The sequence below is a fragment of the Thalassophryne amazonica genome, chromosome 12 (assembly GCF_902500255.1).
Source record: "Thalassophryne amazonica chromosome 12, fThaAma1.1, whole genome shotgun sequence".
Taxonomy (NCBI): Eukaryota; Metazoa; Chordata; class Actinopteri; order Batrachoidiformes; family Batrachoididae; genus Thalassophryne; species Thalassophryne amazonica.
This window is the reverse complement of record NC_047114.1, coordinates 78,352,326-78,373,526: the sequence shown is the minus strand read 5'-3', so window position 1 is coordinate 78,373,526 and position 21,201 is coordinate 78,352,326. Positions and strand designations below refer to the sequence as shown.

General features: G+C 41.8%; 1 protein-coding gene across 1 annotated transcript; it reads right to left on the bottom strand.

Annotated features, from left to right (window-relative positions):
- Nucleotides 1–1,597: 1,597 nt before the first annotated feature.
- On the bottom strand, nt 1,598–3,203 carry LOC117522449 (CCN family member 1-like). The gene is made up of 5 exons (XM_034183855.1): nt 3,019–3,203; nt 2,717–2,930; nt 2,331–2,627; nt 2,040–2,245; nt 1,598–1,943 (listed from the first exon to the last, which is right to left on the bottom strand). Exons 1-5 carry the CDS (start codon nt 3,058–3,060, stop codon nt 1,647–1,649), a joined length of 1,056 nt encoding a protein of 351 aa, XP_034039746.1. The 5' UTR covers nt 3,061–3,203; the 3' UTR covers nt 1,598–1,646.
- Between the last annotated feature and the right edge of the window lie 17,998 nt (nt 3,204–21,201).

The following is a 21,201-nucleotide window of genomic DNA, read 5'->3' as shown; positions in this document are numbered from 1 at the left end:
CAACTCTTTGTCCCACTGAGCTACCGCCTCTACAGGTATCAAAGACAAGAAATGAATTTGTAGCACGTGATGTCAGATTGTGAACAAGATGCAGTATGATTGTGATATGTGTTAAAAACATTTTGAATATATTTTTACAGTGTTTGATCTTTGTGTTCTGCAGTTGTTTGTGTTCCCATAAAGTATCAACACAAAACTAAAAGTCCAAACCCCGCCTCAGGTTCCTGTGCATTGTAAAGACGGATATATTCCAGCGAGTGTGCCATGCTGCTGTCATATCTTCCCAGACAAAAACATCTATTGTGCTCAAGCCGGATTGCCCATTTATTGTCATGTGCATCAAAAACCAACTGCTTTTCCAGTTGCATGTACAAATACCTCAAAAGGTCACTTGCAGGTTAGTTAACTGTGTGGCAGTGTCAAGATAAAATACAACACTTAGGAACTCATGCACATCACTTCAGAACAACAAACATAGTATCATTCAGCTAGTCATCATCTTGATAACTTCAGACTTGGAACGGAACTTGTTGAATTGTGCATCATTGGCAGTGAGTTGCGTTCAATAACAACATATCATGCTGGAACTTGCATTGTTGCAATTTGTGCTCTTTGTAATCCTCCTGCAACTTGTTCTTGATGTTTATTCAGCAGCAAGAATTTTATTCAGGTTTTTTGGCAATTTGGTAAATTCTTTATTTTTAGAAAGCTTATGAAATGAGGAATCAAAAAAAAAAATTTGTCTTTTTATTTCAAAGAGTATTACAGCTGCCATCTGGGATTTTCAAAATTGACGACTTTCAGAAGCTACCTTTTCCCTTTTCTGACTTCTCGTTATTTGTGGATCAACTTGTCTTGCACCACTCTTGGTTTAACAGTTGATAACCTTTATTACAAATCCCAAGGACCAAATACATATTTTTTAATAATCGACTGTTACAAATATCTGGATCTGATTAGTAAGGAAAAGAACCACACAGGCTCCTATAGTGTATCCGGAAAGTATTCACTTTTTCCACATTTTGTTATGTTACAGCGTTATTCCAAAATGGAGTAAATTCTTTTTTCACCTCAAAATTCTACTCACAACACCCCATAATGACAACATGAAAATATTTGCGAGATCTTTTCTCATAATTATGAGATCCTGATCTTGTAATTACAAGATCTTTTCTACTAATTACAAGATAAGGTATCTAATTTATTTTTCATCCAGTGAATGCAACATGCTTCTGTAAATATGCAATATATCACAAAAGAAACTTCACAGAGAAGAAAATTGCAAAAGCTCCAATACTATGAAGCATCATCATAAACAATACATTTCATGAAAGTAATCTTTCTGATGTTTGCAACATCACAGCGTAAAATTTCACTCAAACCAGAGTTTATTCTGCAAATGCCTCAGTGTTTCATTGTGTTAAATTTTGTCACCATATTCAAAACATCCCAGAGGAAAATGTAACAATCCTATAGGAATTCTCTTTAGGAATCCCAAAGAAAATCATATAGGAAAAAAATCCTATGAAATCCTATATCTTTCCTGTAGGAATCCCTATATAATTATAAAATCATACGGGATCATTGTGGGATCTAACAGGACCTCCTTCTTACAGGATTTCCTATAGGAATCCAATATGATTTTATTATTTGTTTTCCTCATGGATTCCTATTGGACTTTTGGTGTAGGGAAGCGTGTGGAGAGCAGGTGGCTTGGAACATTGGAAGTTACACGTACAAGACTGGATCATCATCATCTTCCTGTTGAAAGTCCGACCATCTCTGCATTGAAACTGGACCGGCACCATCGGGGTCCGATGAGGTCGGCAGCACCGCCCATCTGAACAGGCCCGGCAGTACCGGGGCCAGAACTTTTTCAGGCTATGGCAGCCTGCATAGGACAGTTTAACTGGATAGCTGGCCTTTGCTGTGTAGTTACATTTCTAGAGAAGACATCAAAAATATGTTAAAATGTCAGATTGTGTATTCACTTGTGATTAAGCACATCTCAGTAAAGAAGCCCCTTTTTTTTTAGTTACCTTCATTCTGCTGAAGATCATCTGAGCGCATGGACGGACTTCACAGACTCGTGTCTCCTTCACCAGTTTACACTGGATATTGTTGTTGCTCAGCCTTTTGAACACTCCAGTGCCACAGGATTTGGAGCAGGGAGACCAGGCTGTGGTTTGAAGCTGACACTTAACACCTGCGGCCAAGGCATTGCCTACAGGGTGACTTCCAATATCTGCTCAAGGTAAATCATTAAAGACTTAGCAGCGCATCAGGAAAATGGAGAACCTAAATCGAAAGGAAGGATCGGTTAGTCTCACCAGGTGACGTCTCGACACCTCCTCTCCGCACCGGGACCAACTCGTTGGTGAGCTCATCCTCTCTGCTTCTCTTTTCTTCCTCAGTACAAATCACTTGATCGCAGAAGGCGCCCCGCACCTTGAGCCTCCTGGGCTCGGCACAGCCGAGTTTGGGTATCGTGAGCTCATCCGGGCACAGAGACACACATCCAACAGCACCGTCCGTGCAGGTGCATTGGTGCTTGCAGTTTGGACGGAAGCTTTCCCCATTCTGGTAAATCCTGCCATTATACTCGCAAGCTCTTCCATCTGATTTAGCTGTTCAAGGCGAACAGAGCAAGCAGCATGGTAAGAACAGAAGCACCTTTGGTAAAACTGTGGAATGTGAACAGAAAAGGTGACCATACCTCGACATACACCTTTAGAAGAATCTAATCCGCTCCCAACGTTGCACTCGAGTCCCTTCGTACGGTCACACGGCTCTGTCTTGCTGCAGTCTTCATTCAGCTGTCGTGCACAAACCTTACAACATCTGCAGAGATCCAGCATGACACTGACGCCTGGTGCACATGTGGGGACGTCCGGGGGACATCTGCAGACTTTAGGGCATAAGCCTAGCACCTGTGATGATACAATGCATCAATCTGACCAAACATTTCCTTGTGAAAAATTTCAAAATTAAGAAGCAAACCAGGGACTACGTTCTCACCTGTACAGCACCAGAGATCACAATAATCAACACAGTCCACATCTTCAGGTGCGGATGACGGCTCTGTGTGTTCCGTTTTCCTTTTATACACTTGCACACCTCTGACGAAGTGTCCTGAAACTATGAGAGGAATGTTTCTCCCATAAGCCAGTAAGTTCCTCCTCCTTTCCTCTGAATTAAAGGGCAACGAACCGCCCCCACCTCACTTACGAGGTCTGTTAGAAAAGTAGCCAACCTTTTTATTTTTTGCAAAAACCTGATGGCTTTGAATCACGTGTGCTTCCATGAGCAAACCTTGAACCTTCGTGCGCATGCGTGAATTTTTTCCTGCCTGTCATTGCGTCAGTTCCTGGTAAGCAGCCTTTGGGTGAGGACATGTGGAGCGCGCTGGGCAGATTTTTATTACAAGGAAAATGACAGAATGATTGGAGCAGCACTACTGCATCAAATTTTGCCAGAAACTGGGTGACAGCCAGGTGGAAACCATTCGGAAGATTCAGACGACTTTTGGAGATGATGCAATGAGCATCACGCAGATTAAGGAGTGGTACAACCGGTTAAAAGATGGCCGCGTAACGGTGGAGAGTGAGCAGCGCTCCGGTCGGCCATCAACATGCCGAAATGACGAGATCATTACCCAAGTGAACGCCGTGGTGATGCGGGACTGTCATGTGACTGTCCGAGAAATTGCAGAAGAGGTGGACATCAACACTTTTTCGCCACATTCCATTGTGACAGAAGATTTGGCCACGAAAAGAGTTGTGGCTAAGTTTGTGCCGAAGTTGCTGAGCAAAAGCAACTTTGTGTTGAAGTCAAACAGGACATGCTGGACTTCACAAAGAGTGAATCCGACTTCATGGACATCATAATCACTGGTGATGAGTCCTGGGTGTACGGGTACGACCCAGAAACCAAATTCCAGTCGTCACACTGGAAGCATTCCACGTCACCAAGACCAAAGAAGGCTCGCCAAGTGCGCAGCAACGTCAAGGTGATGCTGACTGTTTTCTTTGACTCCAGTGGTGTGGTACACCATGAGTACGCACCACAGGGTCAAACAATCACCAAAGAGTACTACAGGGATGTCCTCCGTCGCCTAGGTAATGCTGTGCGGCGCAAGAGACTGGAGTTGTGGGCCACAGGAAATTGGCGCATCCATCACAACAATGCTCCAGCACATTCCTCACACTTGATTCAGACTTTTTTGACAAAAAACTAGACTCCGGTGGTTCAACAGGCTCCTTACTCTCCTGATATGGCCCCTTGCAACTTCTGGCTGTTCCCCAAACTCAAGGTGCCATTGAAAGGAACGAGATTTGAGACAAGAGAGGACATTATGGCTGCAACGATAGCGGAGGTGAACTCCATTTCAAAAGAGGCTTTTTCGGAATGCTTCCAACAGTGGTGGCACCGCTGGGAGAAGTGTGTGGAGTCCCAAGGAGACTACTTTGAAGGTGATTAGGTTTCCAATGCTCCAGGTATGCCAGTTTTTTTTTTTTTCCCAGCCAAAGGTCCGATACTTTTCTAACAGACCTCGTATTCCGCCAGGAGTCATCTTAAATATGAGGGGAAGCTGCAAGAGTCTTATCTCGCTTTCAAAGTGTGTTCTTACTGAATAAGAACAATTATTTTCATCTGGTAACTGGTCAGGAGTTCCTGAAGGGGCACTGTGACTAGCAAAACTAGCTTTATTAGCATGCCTGCTTACACAATGATCACTCCTGTGCTTAAAACTGCTTTTAATTATAAAAGTACATCATATCCTGTCACTAGGAAGCTGAAATGTCATTGGAAGGAGCTAAATGTTGCTGCTGAAAGCTGAAAAGGCTAATTTCACTTCATACAAACGTGCTATGTAGCGCTGGGTGAACTGCAGCTAACTCTTGTCAGGTTAGCTACAAATGAGAGCGACAGACATTTGCTGTTTGTCATTTGGTGGGTGTTTCTGTGGCGTGGCCAGCTCATGGTTACTTGGCATTATTGTGTACAGTGTTTAATGACAGATTATAAATGATTGGGAATCCCAACGCTGCCACTTTGAGTTTTTCGTCAGTGCTTGACTGCTTAACATAACCAAAGTTCTCGTGATTTGTTTCACTACAATATATTTCACAGTGGGGTTACTTTATCGCTAGTTAGCATGCTAACATCTCCACAAAATATCTTGTAAATCACTTCAGAGGTATTATCTGGCTACAAAAACAGCTTTTTTAGATTTAGAAGTATTTATTTCTCACTGATGTTTACAAAATATTTAAATAAAAATTACAAATATATTAGATTTATACAGCTGTTTCCTAGCATATTTTGCCATCTTGGATTATTTTGGTTAAGCAACCAACCAACCAGCTGACGTGCTGATGTCACATTGCCTTCACTCAGATTGACAGTTGCTGATGTTGTTCAGCATTTGCATAAAATAGACTTCTCATCTATTTTGGCCCACCTAGCTTGCAGCTCGTGACTCTGACGCTTGCAGCTAATCTGACCATAGGGTAACAATGGCAGGGGCCGTGCACTTGACTTTATGTGAGTTTCTGAAACAATGTAGAGAACTGCTGGAAGAATGTAAATTTGCATTAGCAATTGGTCAAACTAATATGAGTTGGAGGAAGTGTGTGATTACTCTGAAATAACTTGATGGTGCAACAGACAAAAGTTGAACTGTGCACAGTCTCTCCACAGAAGCCTGTGACTCCTTCAGAGTTGTCACGGTGGCTTCCCTCAGTAGTCTCCTTGCATGGTCACTGAGTTTTTGAAAAATGTAGCACAGCAAGAGTTCTACTAGGAAGACTCATGCAGATTTTCCTATTCGGTAACAGCTCTAATAGAAAGCAGCTGGTCTACATTTTAGATATCAACTCATAACCACTAGGAAACATGCACATTATTTAAAAATGTCAGTTTACCTTTCTACTGTTTGCAGTTGCTGGCCAGAAATGGGACTTCCTCCACCACACCACTACCAGTTGGTCCCTGTCTAGCACCGAGGGGGAAGCGCCATCCCTGCCGTCTTCCAACGGCAGGATTCAAGCTCAACATACCCCTTCGCAGTCAAGATTGGGCCCCACCCCCAAAGACTAATATTTTATACAATATCTCTGCTTTTGTTTTTTGCTTTTCTGTTTTTCTTTTAAATGAATGAAAAAAATTAAATGTCTAATCATTTCTAGTCGCTCGATTCTTAATGGTAGGACTGCTTACTCCAGACAGTTTTACATTTCTTAACCATTCAGTGACTTGAAATGGTTCGTGTGAATCATATTTCATGACATATATACAAACTTTATAGGCCTGTTCAGCTGGAGTTGAATCTGGATTGAATTCGTGATGCATTGATGGTGTGTAAGTTATTGACTCGACATAATTGTAAATCATCTGAAGATGAGTGTGTTGCTCTAAACATCACACAGCACAACCCAGCACTGTGCATGGGAGCTTTTATATTTCTTTATGTTAAAGGATGTCCATGCCTATGTACACCATAATTTTGGTTTGATGTTGTTTCTTTAATTTATATCATGTTGTCGAGATTTGTGTTCACCATGAGTTTAAAGGCATAATTTTAGAAATCTAAATAGAAAGAAATCTGAATTTCTTTTTTAAGAATTGTGTGATTATTTTATTTATTTATTTTTTTTTACTAAACTAGGTTTGCTAAACATTTGCATGACACTGTATATATCTACAGTGAGCTGCATTCTTGTCTTGGTTGAAATCTGAAACAGCTGCACATTGTGTATTTAATAGCCTCTAACCTTGCTTGTGCTAAAGTCCACATTAACTGATGGAATTCCTGTGAGCTGTCTCTCAAGGTGTGGATGGATTAAAGCATGTTTGACTGAATCTCACAAGAAGACAAATGCCTCGTGAAATGTTTGAACCTTGCAAATCTTTTGTCTGATATGAAAGAGACCAGAATGAGAAACACTTGAGGTAAGAAAAGGAAACAGAAAAAGGAAACGCCTGAAGCAACATTCCATTCTGGATTGAATATTGCAGGTTCCTTTGAAAAGGCTGACAGGATAAAAAGCATCCTCTTCTCTCCACATCAACGAACAATGAAAATGATCAAGGTGGAAAAAAAATACCCTTTTTTTATAACCTATGAGAACAAGAAGCTGAGAAGGGCAGATTGGCTGATATGAAAGTGCCAGCTCAGACAGATGTAAAAGGAGCGGACGTGAGCTTGGTGCTTTCACCAGTGGCTGGAAATTCCTGAATGATGTGACCTGAATTGAAAATTTTTTCTTCAAAGTCGCTATTATGAAGAATCTGCAGAAGCACATTTGGTTTAATGGCTGTGAAATAGGCTGGATGAGCCTGGTGGGACTTTAGTTAGAAAGAAAAACATAGAACAAGAAACCAAACTGACATTTTAAAGGGGTCGTATTGTGCATTTTTACAGAGCGCTAATATAGTTCAACGGGTATCACAGAGGAAGCAGGAATTCAGCAACCCTACAGATGACATAAAGGAGGAAGTGCATGTGCAACATTCCTTTGTGAGTGTTGCCTCTCCTGTTCAGCACATATCCAGCAAAATCTTCATGTGAAATATGTCTAGATTTTATCTTGAGTTCTTTCTGATGCTTATCCTGGTTGTCCGTAGCTTGAGCTCTTTTTGACTTTTACATCAGGACAGAAACATGGCTATTGGATTTTAACACCTATGAGTTAAAAGCCTATTTTTTCCAGACTTAACAGTTACTAGGTCGGACATTTGAAGTCAAAATCATACATAAAGTATGTAGAAGTCAGAGTATGATTATCTCTGCCAAGGTCCAAGAGTCCTCTGTTTACATCTGCACTGACGTTTTCCTTTTATCTGATAAACTCTAACACTCTAACATCCTAATACTGACTTTGATTGTGAGTTTCAAAGCTGATCACTCATGTTTGATTGCTGATCTTTGATCCTGACCTTAGATCCTGATGCTGGCCTTTGATACTGAGCCTGATCTTTCTTTGCGATTACTAATCTTTTATTGCTGACCTTTGATCTTTAGCTTCAAAGATTAGCCTTATATTTGAATGCTGATCTATGATCCTGACCTTTGATCCTGAGTTTCAACTCTGATAACTAGATCCTGACCTTAGATCCTGATGCTGGCCTTTGATACTGATTCTGATTTTGTTCCTAATTACTCATCTTTTATTGCTAACCTTTGAACCTGAGCTTCAGAGCTGATCAGATATGTGTTTGTTTGCTGAGTTATAATCCTGACCTTACGTCCTGAGTTTTAATGCTGATCATTCTTTCTTATTAAATCCAGAATCTGATGTTTATTCAGGATCATTCATGTTTGATCACTGATCTTTGACCCTACATTTCAAAGTTGCTCATCTTTGATCCTGACCTTAGAGCCTGATTGCTGAGCTTTGATCCTGCTCCTTGATCCCAATTACTCATGTTTGATTGTGATTGGTGATGTTTAATTTTTGAAACTTGCTGAGGAGGTTTTCATTGTCTGTCTGTCTTTAATCATGTAATAAGGATCAAAGGAAAAAGGCTGAGGGACAGATTCTGTCCTTTGCAGCAGAGATGAATGTCTGCTTTCTGGTATGAGTGTACATCCTGTCAAGAAACGATGTTTCCTGTCTTTATGTCTCATTCTGTCACCGATCAAATGGTTCACCGAGTTTGTTTGAAGTTTTTTTGATATTATTTCCAGCCTATAAACATGCCAGTCCTCGTGAAACTTGAGAGAAAAATGGGATTTGTATTGTAGGTGTGTGTTGATTCTTACGTGAGGTCACGTGGTTGGAAACCGTGAGTCTCTATTTCCCCTGGATTTCAAAATGATTCTAATTATTTTTTAAGCAACGTGGCAACAAGAGGTCTGATTTACAGTTGGAGTACTTTCATGGTGGTGATGGCGGTTTTCAGTGTAGCGTTGCAGAGCATGACAAAACAAACGTGACAACAGTCTCCTCAGGGAGTGCTTCGTGATATATCACAATTAGAGGGAAGTGAAAATTTGTCAGAGATATTCTGGTGTCATCATCTCACGCGTTACACTTCAATCATGTGATTTTAGAGTAGTGATTCTCCCACAAAAAACATATAAGACTCATGACCGGAACATGTGCTGTGGAGCCACAAAAAAGCAAAAAACAGGGAAAAAAAAAAAAAAAAAAGCTTTTCTGCACTCTAGATCAATACAATACTGTTGAGGAACCCAGCAATTAGACCAGACCAAAGAGGTTACTTTCAGGGGTTGCCAGTCGGGACCCAAAACAGTTCCGTGATGATAGATGTGGAAAAGTGTGACTCTGATCTGGCCTTCCTGTGGTCCTGATACTCCCTTGAAGATGTTCTTGATCTGGCCAAGGGTTGAGTTCCCCAAATTGTCTGAACACATTTTCAACATTGACCCAAATTAATTCACCCTAAAGCTGTATCTCAGTAACCACTGGTGGTAGAGAGTTTTTGGTCTTGAATTGGGCAGCGCAGTCTCGTTTGAGGGCTAAAGGGATAAAATATGGAGCATATAATGTAATTTTTCTACTTCCGGGGGCAGAAACACAGCACTTTCTCTGAGATTTTTGGCAAATTACACGCAAAGTGGAAATACAAAGAAAAAGTGACGATGTGGTGGAAAGTGGACGTGTGTTGTGGTTTGTTTATGACCCGGCGCTCAAACGTGTTGAGGTGGTGAGAAAACGCACCTACTCTGGTTAGCTGTGTAGACTAACACTTACCAACAATTTAACAAGTGCCTTAAATCATTTATCCACATACAGCAACACATCCAGGTACAGGTGCTATCAAAATGAATATAAAAATAGTTAAGCTATCAAATTTACATACATTTACAATTTATAATGATTTATTTAATTAATTTAAAGCCTGATTTATGCAGCTGCTGCTTTTTAACTCCATGTCATGGCAGTGACGTCCGTGAGAGTTTTAAAGTTTTCTGTCTCTGGATTATGCTTTATTATGGACTAATTTGACCCTCAGTAAGCTTTTCTTTCTACAGTTATCACCTCCATATCAAAGGTAAGCTGTACATTTTCCTCTTTTACCGACTTCGTGCTGTAAATGTGATGCATACTTTTCTGATCTATTTGGAATCCGCATGCGCACTATATGGCTGAAAAGTGTCAAATCACAGCCTTTGTGTCTGATTTAACAGGTGCACGTCAGGCTGCTGATCTGAACACCGTTTGAAAAAAAACTAAACGGTCGGACTTTTAATCACAGAAATGATTCCTCTCCCACTTTCCACAAATCGGCAAGTGTCAGAGCTGAATTTGAACTTGAACCTCTGCACGTCCAGACTGCTCAGAGTTTTTAATGGAAATACATTGTGAATGGACGGGACATTTTATCTGATGTGAGCAAAAATTCTGCTGTACAAAAGTCGTTATATACGATGTTTATTACATGGAAAACAATACAAAAACTTTGGGACTTTATTTGTCAGGTGACTGCAAATATCTGGTTTACACGACGACGGTTTAGTTGCGTTTTACTGTACATGGGACTGAACAATAAATTTACCTACCTCGCAAAGCTTTGATGATGATGTCGGCTTCCATCCCACATGGCTGATTTTATTTTCCCAAATTTTTCTTCTGTTCAGATCTAAAGGGAACCTGTACACCTTGAAGCTCTTGCGTCCAAATGCACAGCAAACCTAGCATTTTCAGCGAATAAGTAAATAAAATAGCTGGATTTACATGCAGACACATTAACATCCAGCATTATTTTTGCCCCAAGATGGCACCATGAGTCACGTGACCAATTTTTCTCGACTCGTCATCTCGCCACTCTCTCTAATAAAGGCACTCTAACTGACACGACCTCTCCCATTCGCCTCGTCTTCCCTTCTCCACTGGGAACTGAAAAAACTGCATTTTTCACAACTGCTTCGGTGATTGTAGCCGAAAACAAAACAGTACACCATTGCCCCCTGTGAAGTTATGGTGTGTATATATTGCACAACGGGGACGGCGGTCCCCATAAGTGGTCAAATCCCGCGATGTCATGCAGGGTTCAAACGAGACTGCGCAGCCCTATTACTCAAGTATATATTTGCTCTAGTTAGACTGTACCGGGGCTTCCAATATCGAGGTAGGGTTTGATCCCCGCCCATACTATCTGTCTGTATCCTTGGACAAGAAACTAAATCTGCATTGTGTCAGTCCATCCAGTGGTACAGTAAGTGGGTATCAGCCTTAGCTGGTATCCACTGGATTCCCGATCAGTAGACTCTCATCCTTTCGCGCTGGAGAATCCGGACATAAACAGTGGCACCAACAGGCCTCAGGACTTATATACAACACCTGGCAAAAATGATGGAATCACCGGCCCCGGAGGATGTTCATTCAGTTGTGTAACTTTGTAGAAAAAAAAACAGATCACAGACATGACACAAAACTAAAGTCATTTCAAATGGCAACTTTCTGGCTTTAAGAAACATTATAAGAAATCAGGAAAAAAAATTGTGGCAGTCAGTAACGGTTACTTTTTTAGACCAAGCAGAGGAAAAAAATATGGACTTACTCAATTCTGAGGAATAAATTATGGAATCATGAAAAACAAAAGAACGCTCCAACACATCACTAGTATTTTGTTGCACCACCTCTGGCTTTTATAACAGCTTGCAGTCTCTGAGGCATGGACTTAATGAGTGACAAACAGTACTCTTCATCAATCTGGCTCCAACTTTCTCTGATTGCTGTTGCCAGATCAGCTTTGCAGGTTGGAGCCTTGTCATGGACCATTTTCTTCAACTTCCACCAAAGATTTTCAATTGGATTAAGATCCGGACTATTTGCAGGCCATGACATTGACCCTATGTGTCTTTTTGCAAGGAATGTTTTCACAGTTTTTGCTCTATGGCAAGATGCATTATCATCTTGAAAAATGATTTCATCATCCCCAAACATCCTTTCAATTGATGGGATAAGAAAAGTGTCAAAAATATCAACGTAAACTTGTGCATTTATAGATGATGTAATGACAGCCATCTCCCCAGTGCCTTTACCTGACATGCAGCCCCATATCATCAATGACTGTGGAAATTTACATGTTCTCTTCAGGCAGTCATCTTTATAAATCTCATTGGAACGGCACCAAACAAAAGTTCCAGCATCATTACCTTGCCCAATGCAGATTCAAGATTCATCACTGAATATGACTTTCACCGAGTCATCCACAGTCCACGATTGCTTTTCCTTAGCCCATTGTAACCTTGTTTTTTTCTGTTTAGGTGTTAATGATGGCTTTCGTTTAGCTTTTCTGTATGTAAATCCCATTTCCTTTAGGCGGTTTCTTACAGTTCGGTTACAGACGCTGACTCCAGTTTCCTCCCATTCATTCCTCATTTGTTTTGTTGTGCATTTTCGATTTTTGAGACATATTGCTTTAAGTTTTCTGTCTCGACGCTTTGATGTCTTCCTTGGTCTACCAGTATGTTTGCCTTTAACAACCTTCCCATGTTGTTTGTATTTGGTCCAGAGTTTAGACACAGCTGACTGTGAACAACCAACATCTTTTTGCAACATTGCATGATGATTTTGATGAGTTTGATAATCCTCTCCTTTGTTTCAATTGACATCTCTCGTGTTGGAGCCATTATTCATGTCAGTCCACTTGGTGCAACAGCTCTCCAAGGTGTGATCACTCCTTTTTAGATGCCAACTAACGAGCAGATCTGATTTGATGCAGGTGTTAGTTTTGGGAATGAAAATTTACAGGGTGATTCCATAATTTTTTCCTCAGAATTGAGTGAGTCCATATTTTTTTTCCCTATGCTTGGTCTAAAAAAGTAACTGTTACTGACTGCCACAATTTTTTTTCTTGATTTCTTATAGTGTTTCTTAAAGCCAGAAAGTTGCCATTTAAAATTACTTTAGTTTTGTGTCATGTCTGTGATCTGCTTTTTTTCTACAAAATTAAACAACTGAATGAACATCCTCCGAGGCCGGTGATTCCATAATTTTTGCCAGGGGTTGTAGAATTTTACTTTTCAGATAACTCTTTTATTCTCTCTGAAATTCTTATTGTTGTTTGATATATTAAATATTCAGTTTAATTCTTTTATATACTGATTCCAAGTAAAATAAATAAATAAATAAATTATATATGTTCATCTAAGACAGCTCTAAGCTGCTTAGCAGCCGCTTTTTCTATAACCATATCTATAAACAGTAACTTTGAAATAAGTCTGTAGATGTGGGGCAAAGGAGGATTTATTTATTTATTTTTTTTATTTTTTTTTTTTTTGAGAAGTGGTTGGACAGCAGCTTCTCTGTAATACACTGGCACATTGACCAGATGTCAAAGAGTTATTGATGATTGAGATGACTGGTAAAGCGAGAGAGCTGGCTGATATGATGGAGAAGAGAAAGGTAGATATATTGTGTGTGCAAGAGAGAAATTAAGGCTAAGAGGATAGGTGGTAGGTTCAAGTTATTGTATCATGGTGTGGAGTAAGTATGATTTTTTTTCTACTTTTCTAACTCTCTCTTTGCATAGCTTTGCATGAATTTATATGTTCAGTTAGCTGTTAGCTGTTTTTCAGTTAGCTTTATATACATTTAACTGTTTTCATAGTGATAAATACATTTTTAGATTCAGATAGTGTTATTTTAAGTAAATTTTAGATTGATATCTTTATACTCATTTAGCTATTTGCATAGCTTTGCATGAATTTATATGTTCAGTTAGCTGTTTTTCAGTTAGCTTTATATACATTTAACTGTTTTCATAGTGATAAATACATTTTTAGATTCAGATAGTGTTATTTTAAGTAAATTTTAGATTGATATCTTTATACTCATTTAGCTATTTGCATAGCTTTGCATGAATTTATATGTTCAGTTAGCTGTTTTTCAGTTAGCCTTCTATACACTTAACTGTTTTCATAGTAATAAATACATTTTTAGATTCATATAGTGTTATTTTAAGTAAATTTTTAGATTACTAGCTTTATATTCATTTAGCTAGTCACATAGCTTTGCATGAATTTATATGTTCAGTTAGCTGTTTTTCAGTTAGCCTTCTATACACTTAACTGTTTTCATAGTAATAAATACATTTTTAGATTCAGATAGTGTTATTTTACGTCAATTTTACAATTTTACTTTGTTAGCTTTATATCCATTTAGCTATTGCTTTGCATGAAATTATGTTCATAGTGATAAATACATTTTTAGATTCAGATAGTGTGATTTTAAGTACATTTTAGATTGCTAGCTTTATATTCATTTAACAATTTGCATATATTTGCATTAATTTATGTTCAGTTACCTGTTTTTCAGTTACTTTCAGATTCAGTTAGCTTTATACACACATCTGTTTTCATAGTGATAAAGGTTTCGACTGTGATTGTTTTAAATGCATTTAGATTTGGTTAGCTTTATATTCTCTCAGCCCCAACCAGTCCCAGCAGAAGACTGCCCCTCGCTGAGCCTGGTTCTGCTGGAGGTTTCTTCCTGTTAAAAGGGAGTTTTTCCTTCCCACTGTCGCCAAGTGCTTGCTCACAGGGGGGTCATTTTGACCGTTGGGGTTTTTCTGTAATTGTTGTATGACTCTTGCCTTACAATATAAAGCGCCTTGGGGCGACTGTTTGTTGTGACTTGGCGCTATATAAATGAATAAATAAATTTAATTTGATTTGATATTCCGTTTGTTAGCTTACAAGCTATAGTTACGTTGCGCTAGATGAATTGTTTTCGGTTTAGATTGAGTCAGATTTATTTTCAGTCAGTTTTAGATTGTTTCAGGTAGGTTTTCCTGGAGCTGCACTCACTTTGGTTTTGACTAGGTTGGCTTTGTGTTTTTGTTGTTGTTGTTTTACAACACAGATATTGTTTATTCAAGTATGGCAGTGGTAGGTCCATGACCTATATGGGATCTAGGCGCTCCCGCCATCACGAGCCTCCCAGCTGACTGGGTTATAGCAGTGGGTAGATGGGACTCATTAGCCCTGTTAAGGCAGTCCACCTAGGGGAAGGAAAACCCTGATGTTAAACCCCCAGCCTGGGTTACTGGCCCCGTGCCTCCGCGGAAGGTTCTTTAGCCAGAGGCTGGGAGAAGGTCACTCTGATGTAAAACCTACAGCCTGGTGGTCGCCACAGCCGTCTCAGCTTGTCTGTGCCACTGTGGAGTGCCACCTTGCCTAAAGAGTGGAATTGGTGTGCGCGAGCTGATCCCCACTTTAAGCAACGAGCGCAGGCAGGAAGGAAAGCCCTGCAGCGATGGGAAGAGGCGAAAACAGCAGGTGCATGATGGCACTGGGAGCTGCAGTCTCGATCCTGCATGCAGGCGGCTCAGGAGTTATGGTCATTTGATTGCTGACCCGAGACAACAGCATCATCCGGCAGGGCCCTGGGTGACCAAGCAGCCCTGTTTAGGGATAGCGCTGCTTGCTCCACATGGAGACAGACCTAGAAAAGGTGGTCTAAACATGGCTTGTCTCACTAGACCTGGTTGGCTCACCGCTGCCAACGGGCATCACTACACGCGGTGCAAACAGAAAAACAAAGAACCTGAAAATTGCGTGCTGGAATGTACGCACAATGATGGACTCAGACAATAGCAATCGTACTCGAAGACGCTCAGCCTTAGTCGCCAAAGAGCTAGCAAGGCTTGACATAGACATTGCTGCACTCAACGAGGTGCGCTTTGCAGACCAAGGGTCACTCACCGAGGAAGGCACAGGCTACACACTGTTCTGGTCAGGGAAGGCTAAAGAAGATCGTCTACTCTCAGGGGTCAGGTTCATGATTAAGAGCGCCATAGCACATAGGTTACACAGTTTGCCAGTTGGACATTCTGACCGACTCATGTCACTCCGGCTCCCCATCAACAACAAGGATTTTGCCACTATTGTTAGTGTGTATGCCCCAACCATGCAGGCCGACATCGGAGTTAAGGAGGCTTTCTATAGCAATCTGCACAACCTTCTACAGCGCGTCGACACCCAGGACAAGCTCCTCATCATGGGAGATTTCAACGCCAGAGTGGGCTGCGACTCTGATGTATGGAAGGACGTGCTAGGGAAACATGGCATAGGCAACTGTAATGACAATGGCCGCCTGCTGCTGGAGTTCTGCTCTGCACATGACTTGACGATCACCAACAGCCTGTTCCAACAGAAAGAGAGATTCAAAGCAACCTGGAGACTAGTGGTGCAACTGATCATAATTGATCCGTGATCCGAACGGATTTCTCTCTGCAGTTCGGTACGTACGTGGTCCGCGGATTGGTTGACAAAATAAATAAATAAATAAGGAGGCGTGCTCGTGTGGAGGCCGCGCGCCTGTTTAATCCAAAGGAGAAAAGCACAGCGGTAATCATGGCTAGCGGAGGAGGAGAGGAGCTTGAAAACCCCCCTGCATCATTTAAATCGCATGTATGGGCACATTTCGGCTTCCCTGTCACATACAATGATGATGGACGAAGGGTGGTGGGTAAAACAATTACGGTATGTCGGCATTGTGGCACGAGAAAGCCGTATGAGAGTGGAAATACATCCAGCATGGCAGCGCATTTGAAGCAGCATCATCCTGGCATGCTAGCTCCGGCGTCAGGATCCAAGACGAGTGCTGCGCATCAACCACTAATCACATCGGCATTTAAACACCCTTTAGCAGCAGAATCTGACAGGGCCAAAGCTATAACAAACGCTATCGGAGTATTTATAGCTGCAGACATGAGGCCATACTCCGTTGCGCAAAACAAGGGGTTTAAACATCTGCTTAATGTGCTTGAGCCACGTTATGAAATTCCCTCGCGCACCCACTTCAGTGAAAAGATCGTGCCAAGTCTGTATGAGCAGGAAAAGTTAAAAATTGTTACGGAACTGTCCCAGGCTCCTTCTGTTGCGCTCACCACAGACGGGCGGACCTCCAGAGGAACAGAAAGTTATGTAACTGTGACCGCTCACTATATCACAGAGAAGTGGGAGATGCGAAGCCCTGTGCTGCAGACACGCCCCCTTTATGAGAGCCACACAAGCTCCAATCTAGCGCAGGTACTGACAGAAGCCGTGGCAGAGTGGAAGATAGAGAGACCCAATACAAATATTCCGGTCACAACAGATAATGCTAAAAATCAGATAAATGCAGTGAATGAGGCAGGACTGGGTCCGCAAATAGGGTGCTTTGCACATGTGCTAAATTTAGCATCCCAAAAGGGAATCATATTGAATAAGATGGACCGCATCCTTGGGAGGATTAGGAAGGTGGTTTCCTACTTTCACTGAAGCACAACAGCTGCACATGTGCTTAAGACCAAGCAAGAAATGTTACAGCTGCCTACTCATAAACTCATACATGATGTCACAACAAGGTGGAACTCCACTTATGATATGATGGAGCGTTATCTTGAGCAGCAGGCAGCTATATACTCTGCATTGACAGACAAGAGCCTGAAGAAAAATGTTAAAAACATTGTAACCTTGTCTGATGATGATGTAAAAGTGGCTGAGGAGGTCCTCCAGGTGCTCAAACCCCTAAAAATGGTTACAACTCTGTTAAGCACTGAAAGCGGACCATCTGTCTACATGATCCTACCTCTAAAAACAAGGATTATGCAATCCATGGCCCCTAGTGAGGAAGACAGTGCAATCACAAGAGATGCTAAGATTGCCATTAAAGAGGACCTAAAGCCCAGATATACTTCTCCCCCAACTCTGCAGGACTACCTTCACAGATCTACTGCACTAGATCCAAGGTTCAAGTCCCTGTCCCACCTAGACCCTGCCATATCCCAAAGGACATACAATGACCTCATCAGTGAGATTGTGAGCAGTCGGGGCACTGAAGACAGTGAAGAGGTAAACAAAAAAAAAAGTGAATATTTATATATAATATTTATATAATTTTATTTGGAATAACAATGACTTGCTTTTTATGAAATAATGTTATTGTCCTTTTTCAAATTTATGAAAGAAGAAAATAAATAATCAATTTAATTATAATGAATCAAGTATTTTTGTATGCAGGGTAGTTGCAGAGCCAACCGGAGCAGGCTTGGACACACCTCCACCAAAGAAGTCTGCCATGGTGGAGCTTTTTGGAGAGACCTTTGCAAGCAAGAATGTCAGTAAGACTTTTACTGACACCATCACAGAGGAGATGACATCCTACCAGACAGCAAGCGGCATTCCAGTGGATGATGATCCACTGACATGGTGGAAAAGCAATGAGTGTAAATACCCGCACATTGCCATGATGGCAAGACGCTACCTAGCTGTGCCTGGTACTTCAGTGCCTAGCGAGAGGGTGTTCTCCACAGCAGGGGACATAGTGACGGCAAAGAGGTCTACGCTTTCCCCAGACAGTGTAGACGTCCTTATCTTTTTGAAGAAGAATTTGAAATTATAAGTTTAGGTCTGCTTTGGGTCTGCTCATTTCATTCTTTTTGATGTGTGCATACATAGGTCAGTTTTTATTTAAACTCCATGTTTATAAGAAGGCGTTATTCCTTAAATTGCCCTTTGAGTTGTGTTTTGTACACTGACCATTTAAAGGATGAAGGTGTCATGTCTTATATTGCACTTTAATTTGTGTTTATATTATTAATTTTATTTAAGCATTGAATTGACATCTTGAGTTACATTTTATTTAGTGAGCATTAGACGTCCTTATCTTTTTGAAGAAGAATTTGAAATTATAAGTTTAGATCTGCTTTAGGTCTGCTCATTTCATTCTTTTTGATGTGTGCATACATAGGTCAGTTTTTTTTTAAACTCCATGTTTATAAGAAGGCGTCATGCCTTAAATTGCCCTTTGAGTTGTGTTTTGTACACTGACCATTAAAGGATGAAGGTGTCATGTCTTATATTGCACTTTAATTTGTGTTTAGATTATTAATTTTATTTAAGCATTGAATTGACATCTTGAGTTACATGTTTTATTTAGTGAGCAAAAAGGTTGCAATAAGTGTTCTACTAAATAAATGGAAAGCAAAGTTATATTTTTTGTCTTTTTTTCTGCTGATCCGAAAAATGATCCGATCCGTGACTCAAAACCGTGATACGATCCGAACCGTGAGTTTTTTGACCCGTTGCACCACTACTGGAGACACCCACGCTCCAAATACTGGCACCTTCTGGACTACGTTCTGACGCGACAGCATGATAGAAGAGACGTACTACATACCAAGGTGATGCCTAGCGCGGATTGCTATACGGATCATCGCTTGGTCCGTTCCAAGATTGCTTTCACTTTCAAGCCCCCTCCTAAGAAGAAAGGCCCACAGTTTAAGAAGCTACAAGTCCACAAGCTGCAAGACATAGACACAAAAATGGAGTTCCAGGCCAAACTAGAGGAGAGACTGGATGGAGAAGAAGGCCTGCCTGACGACCCTGAACAACAGTGGATGAGATTAAAGACCATCCTTCAGGAGATGGCAGCAGAAGTAGTGGGCTTCTCAGCCAGGAAAAATAAAGACTGGTTTGATGAGTCTGATGCACAGATCCAGGAACTACTAGAAAAGAAACGTGCATGCCACAAGACTCTTTTAGCTAAACCTGATGACCACTCTGCCAAGACAGCTTACAGAAATGCCTGCTCCACACTGCAAAGCAAGCTCCGCATACTGCAGAACAACTGGTGGCTAGCTTTTGCGGAGAAGACACAACAACATGCCGATGCCGGAGACATGCGCTCCTTTTATGAAGCCCTTAAGACCATCCATGGGCCAGCACATCAAGTGCAAGCACCCCTGCGCTCCTCAGACGGCTCCACCCTTCTCCTGTCTCCTGGCATAGATGGCATCCCAGCAGAGGTGTACCAAAATGGAGGTGAGGCAGTCCTTGACAAGCTTCAGATTCTCTTCTCCAGTTGCTGGGAAAAGGAAATGGTTCCACATGACCTTCGGGATGCGGTCATTGTCTCCCTGTACAAGAACAAGGGCGACAAGTCCGACTGTTCTAATTACCGGGGCATCACTCTCCTCTCAATAGCAGGTAAGATTTTGGCTCGAGTGCTGCTCAACAGGCTTACCCCTACCATAGCACATGAAAATACTCCCGAGAGTCAGTGCGGATTTCAGGCCAACAGGGGAACCACCGACATGATCTTCGTCCTGAGACAGATCCAGGAGAAGTGCAGAGAACAGAACATGGGCCTTTATGCAGCCTTCATAGACCTAACCAAGGCTTTTGACACGGTCAGGTGTGAGGGTTTGTGGAAGATTCTTGCACGCCTTGGCTGCCCTCCAAAGCTCCTCACCATCATCCGCCAGCTGCATGAAGGCCAGATGAGACAAGTGAAGTACAACGGGACTCTGTCCGGCAGCTTCCCCATCTCAAATGGCGTCAAACAAGGTTGCATCCTCGCGCCCACTCTGTTCTCCATCTTCTTCAGCATGATGCTTCGTGAGGCCAAAGAAGACTTGACAGACGGCATCTATATCCGCTTCAGAACCGACGGAAGTCTGTTTAACTTGCGGCGCCTTCTGTCCCACACTAAGATCACAGAACAGCTAATCATGGAGCTGCTCTTCGCAGATGACTGCGCCCTCCGTCGCCCATACGGAGCAAGCCTTGCAGCACATTGTCAACTGTTTTGCTGAAGCAGCAAGAGCCTTCGGCCTCACCATCAGCCTGAGAAAGACAGAAGTGCTATATCAACCGGTACCCCATACAGCATATACCCCACCCCAAATCAACATCGAGGGTACCAGCCTGAATGCAGTAGAGCACTTCACGTATCTCGGTAGTGTTATCTCAAATGACGCATCTGTTGCCAAGGACCTAGACAGTTGCCTTACCAAGGCCAGCAGTTCTTTTGGTCGACTCTCAAAGAAAGTCTGGCAGAATCATGCACTGCGCCTTTCCACAAAAGTGCAGGTCTACAGAGCCATTGTGGTCCCTACCCTCCTGTATGGAGCTGAAACCTGGGTTCTGTATCGCCAGCAGATCAGATTACTGGAACGCTTTCATCAGCGTTGTCTCCGAAACATCATCAGGATCAAGTGGCAGGACTACGTCTCAAATGAGGACATCCTTACCAGAGCCAAATTGCCCAGCATGGAGTCTATTATACTCAAACTAACAGCTTCGTTGGGCAGGTCACGTAGCCAGGATGGATGATACACGCATGCCGAAATTAATTCTCTTTGGCAAGCTCAAGGAAGGGAGACGAAACCAAGGGGCCCCCAAAAAGCGCTATAAGGACCAGCTGAAGAAACAGCTCTCCCTTGGAGGCATTCAGC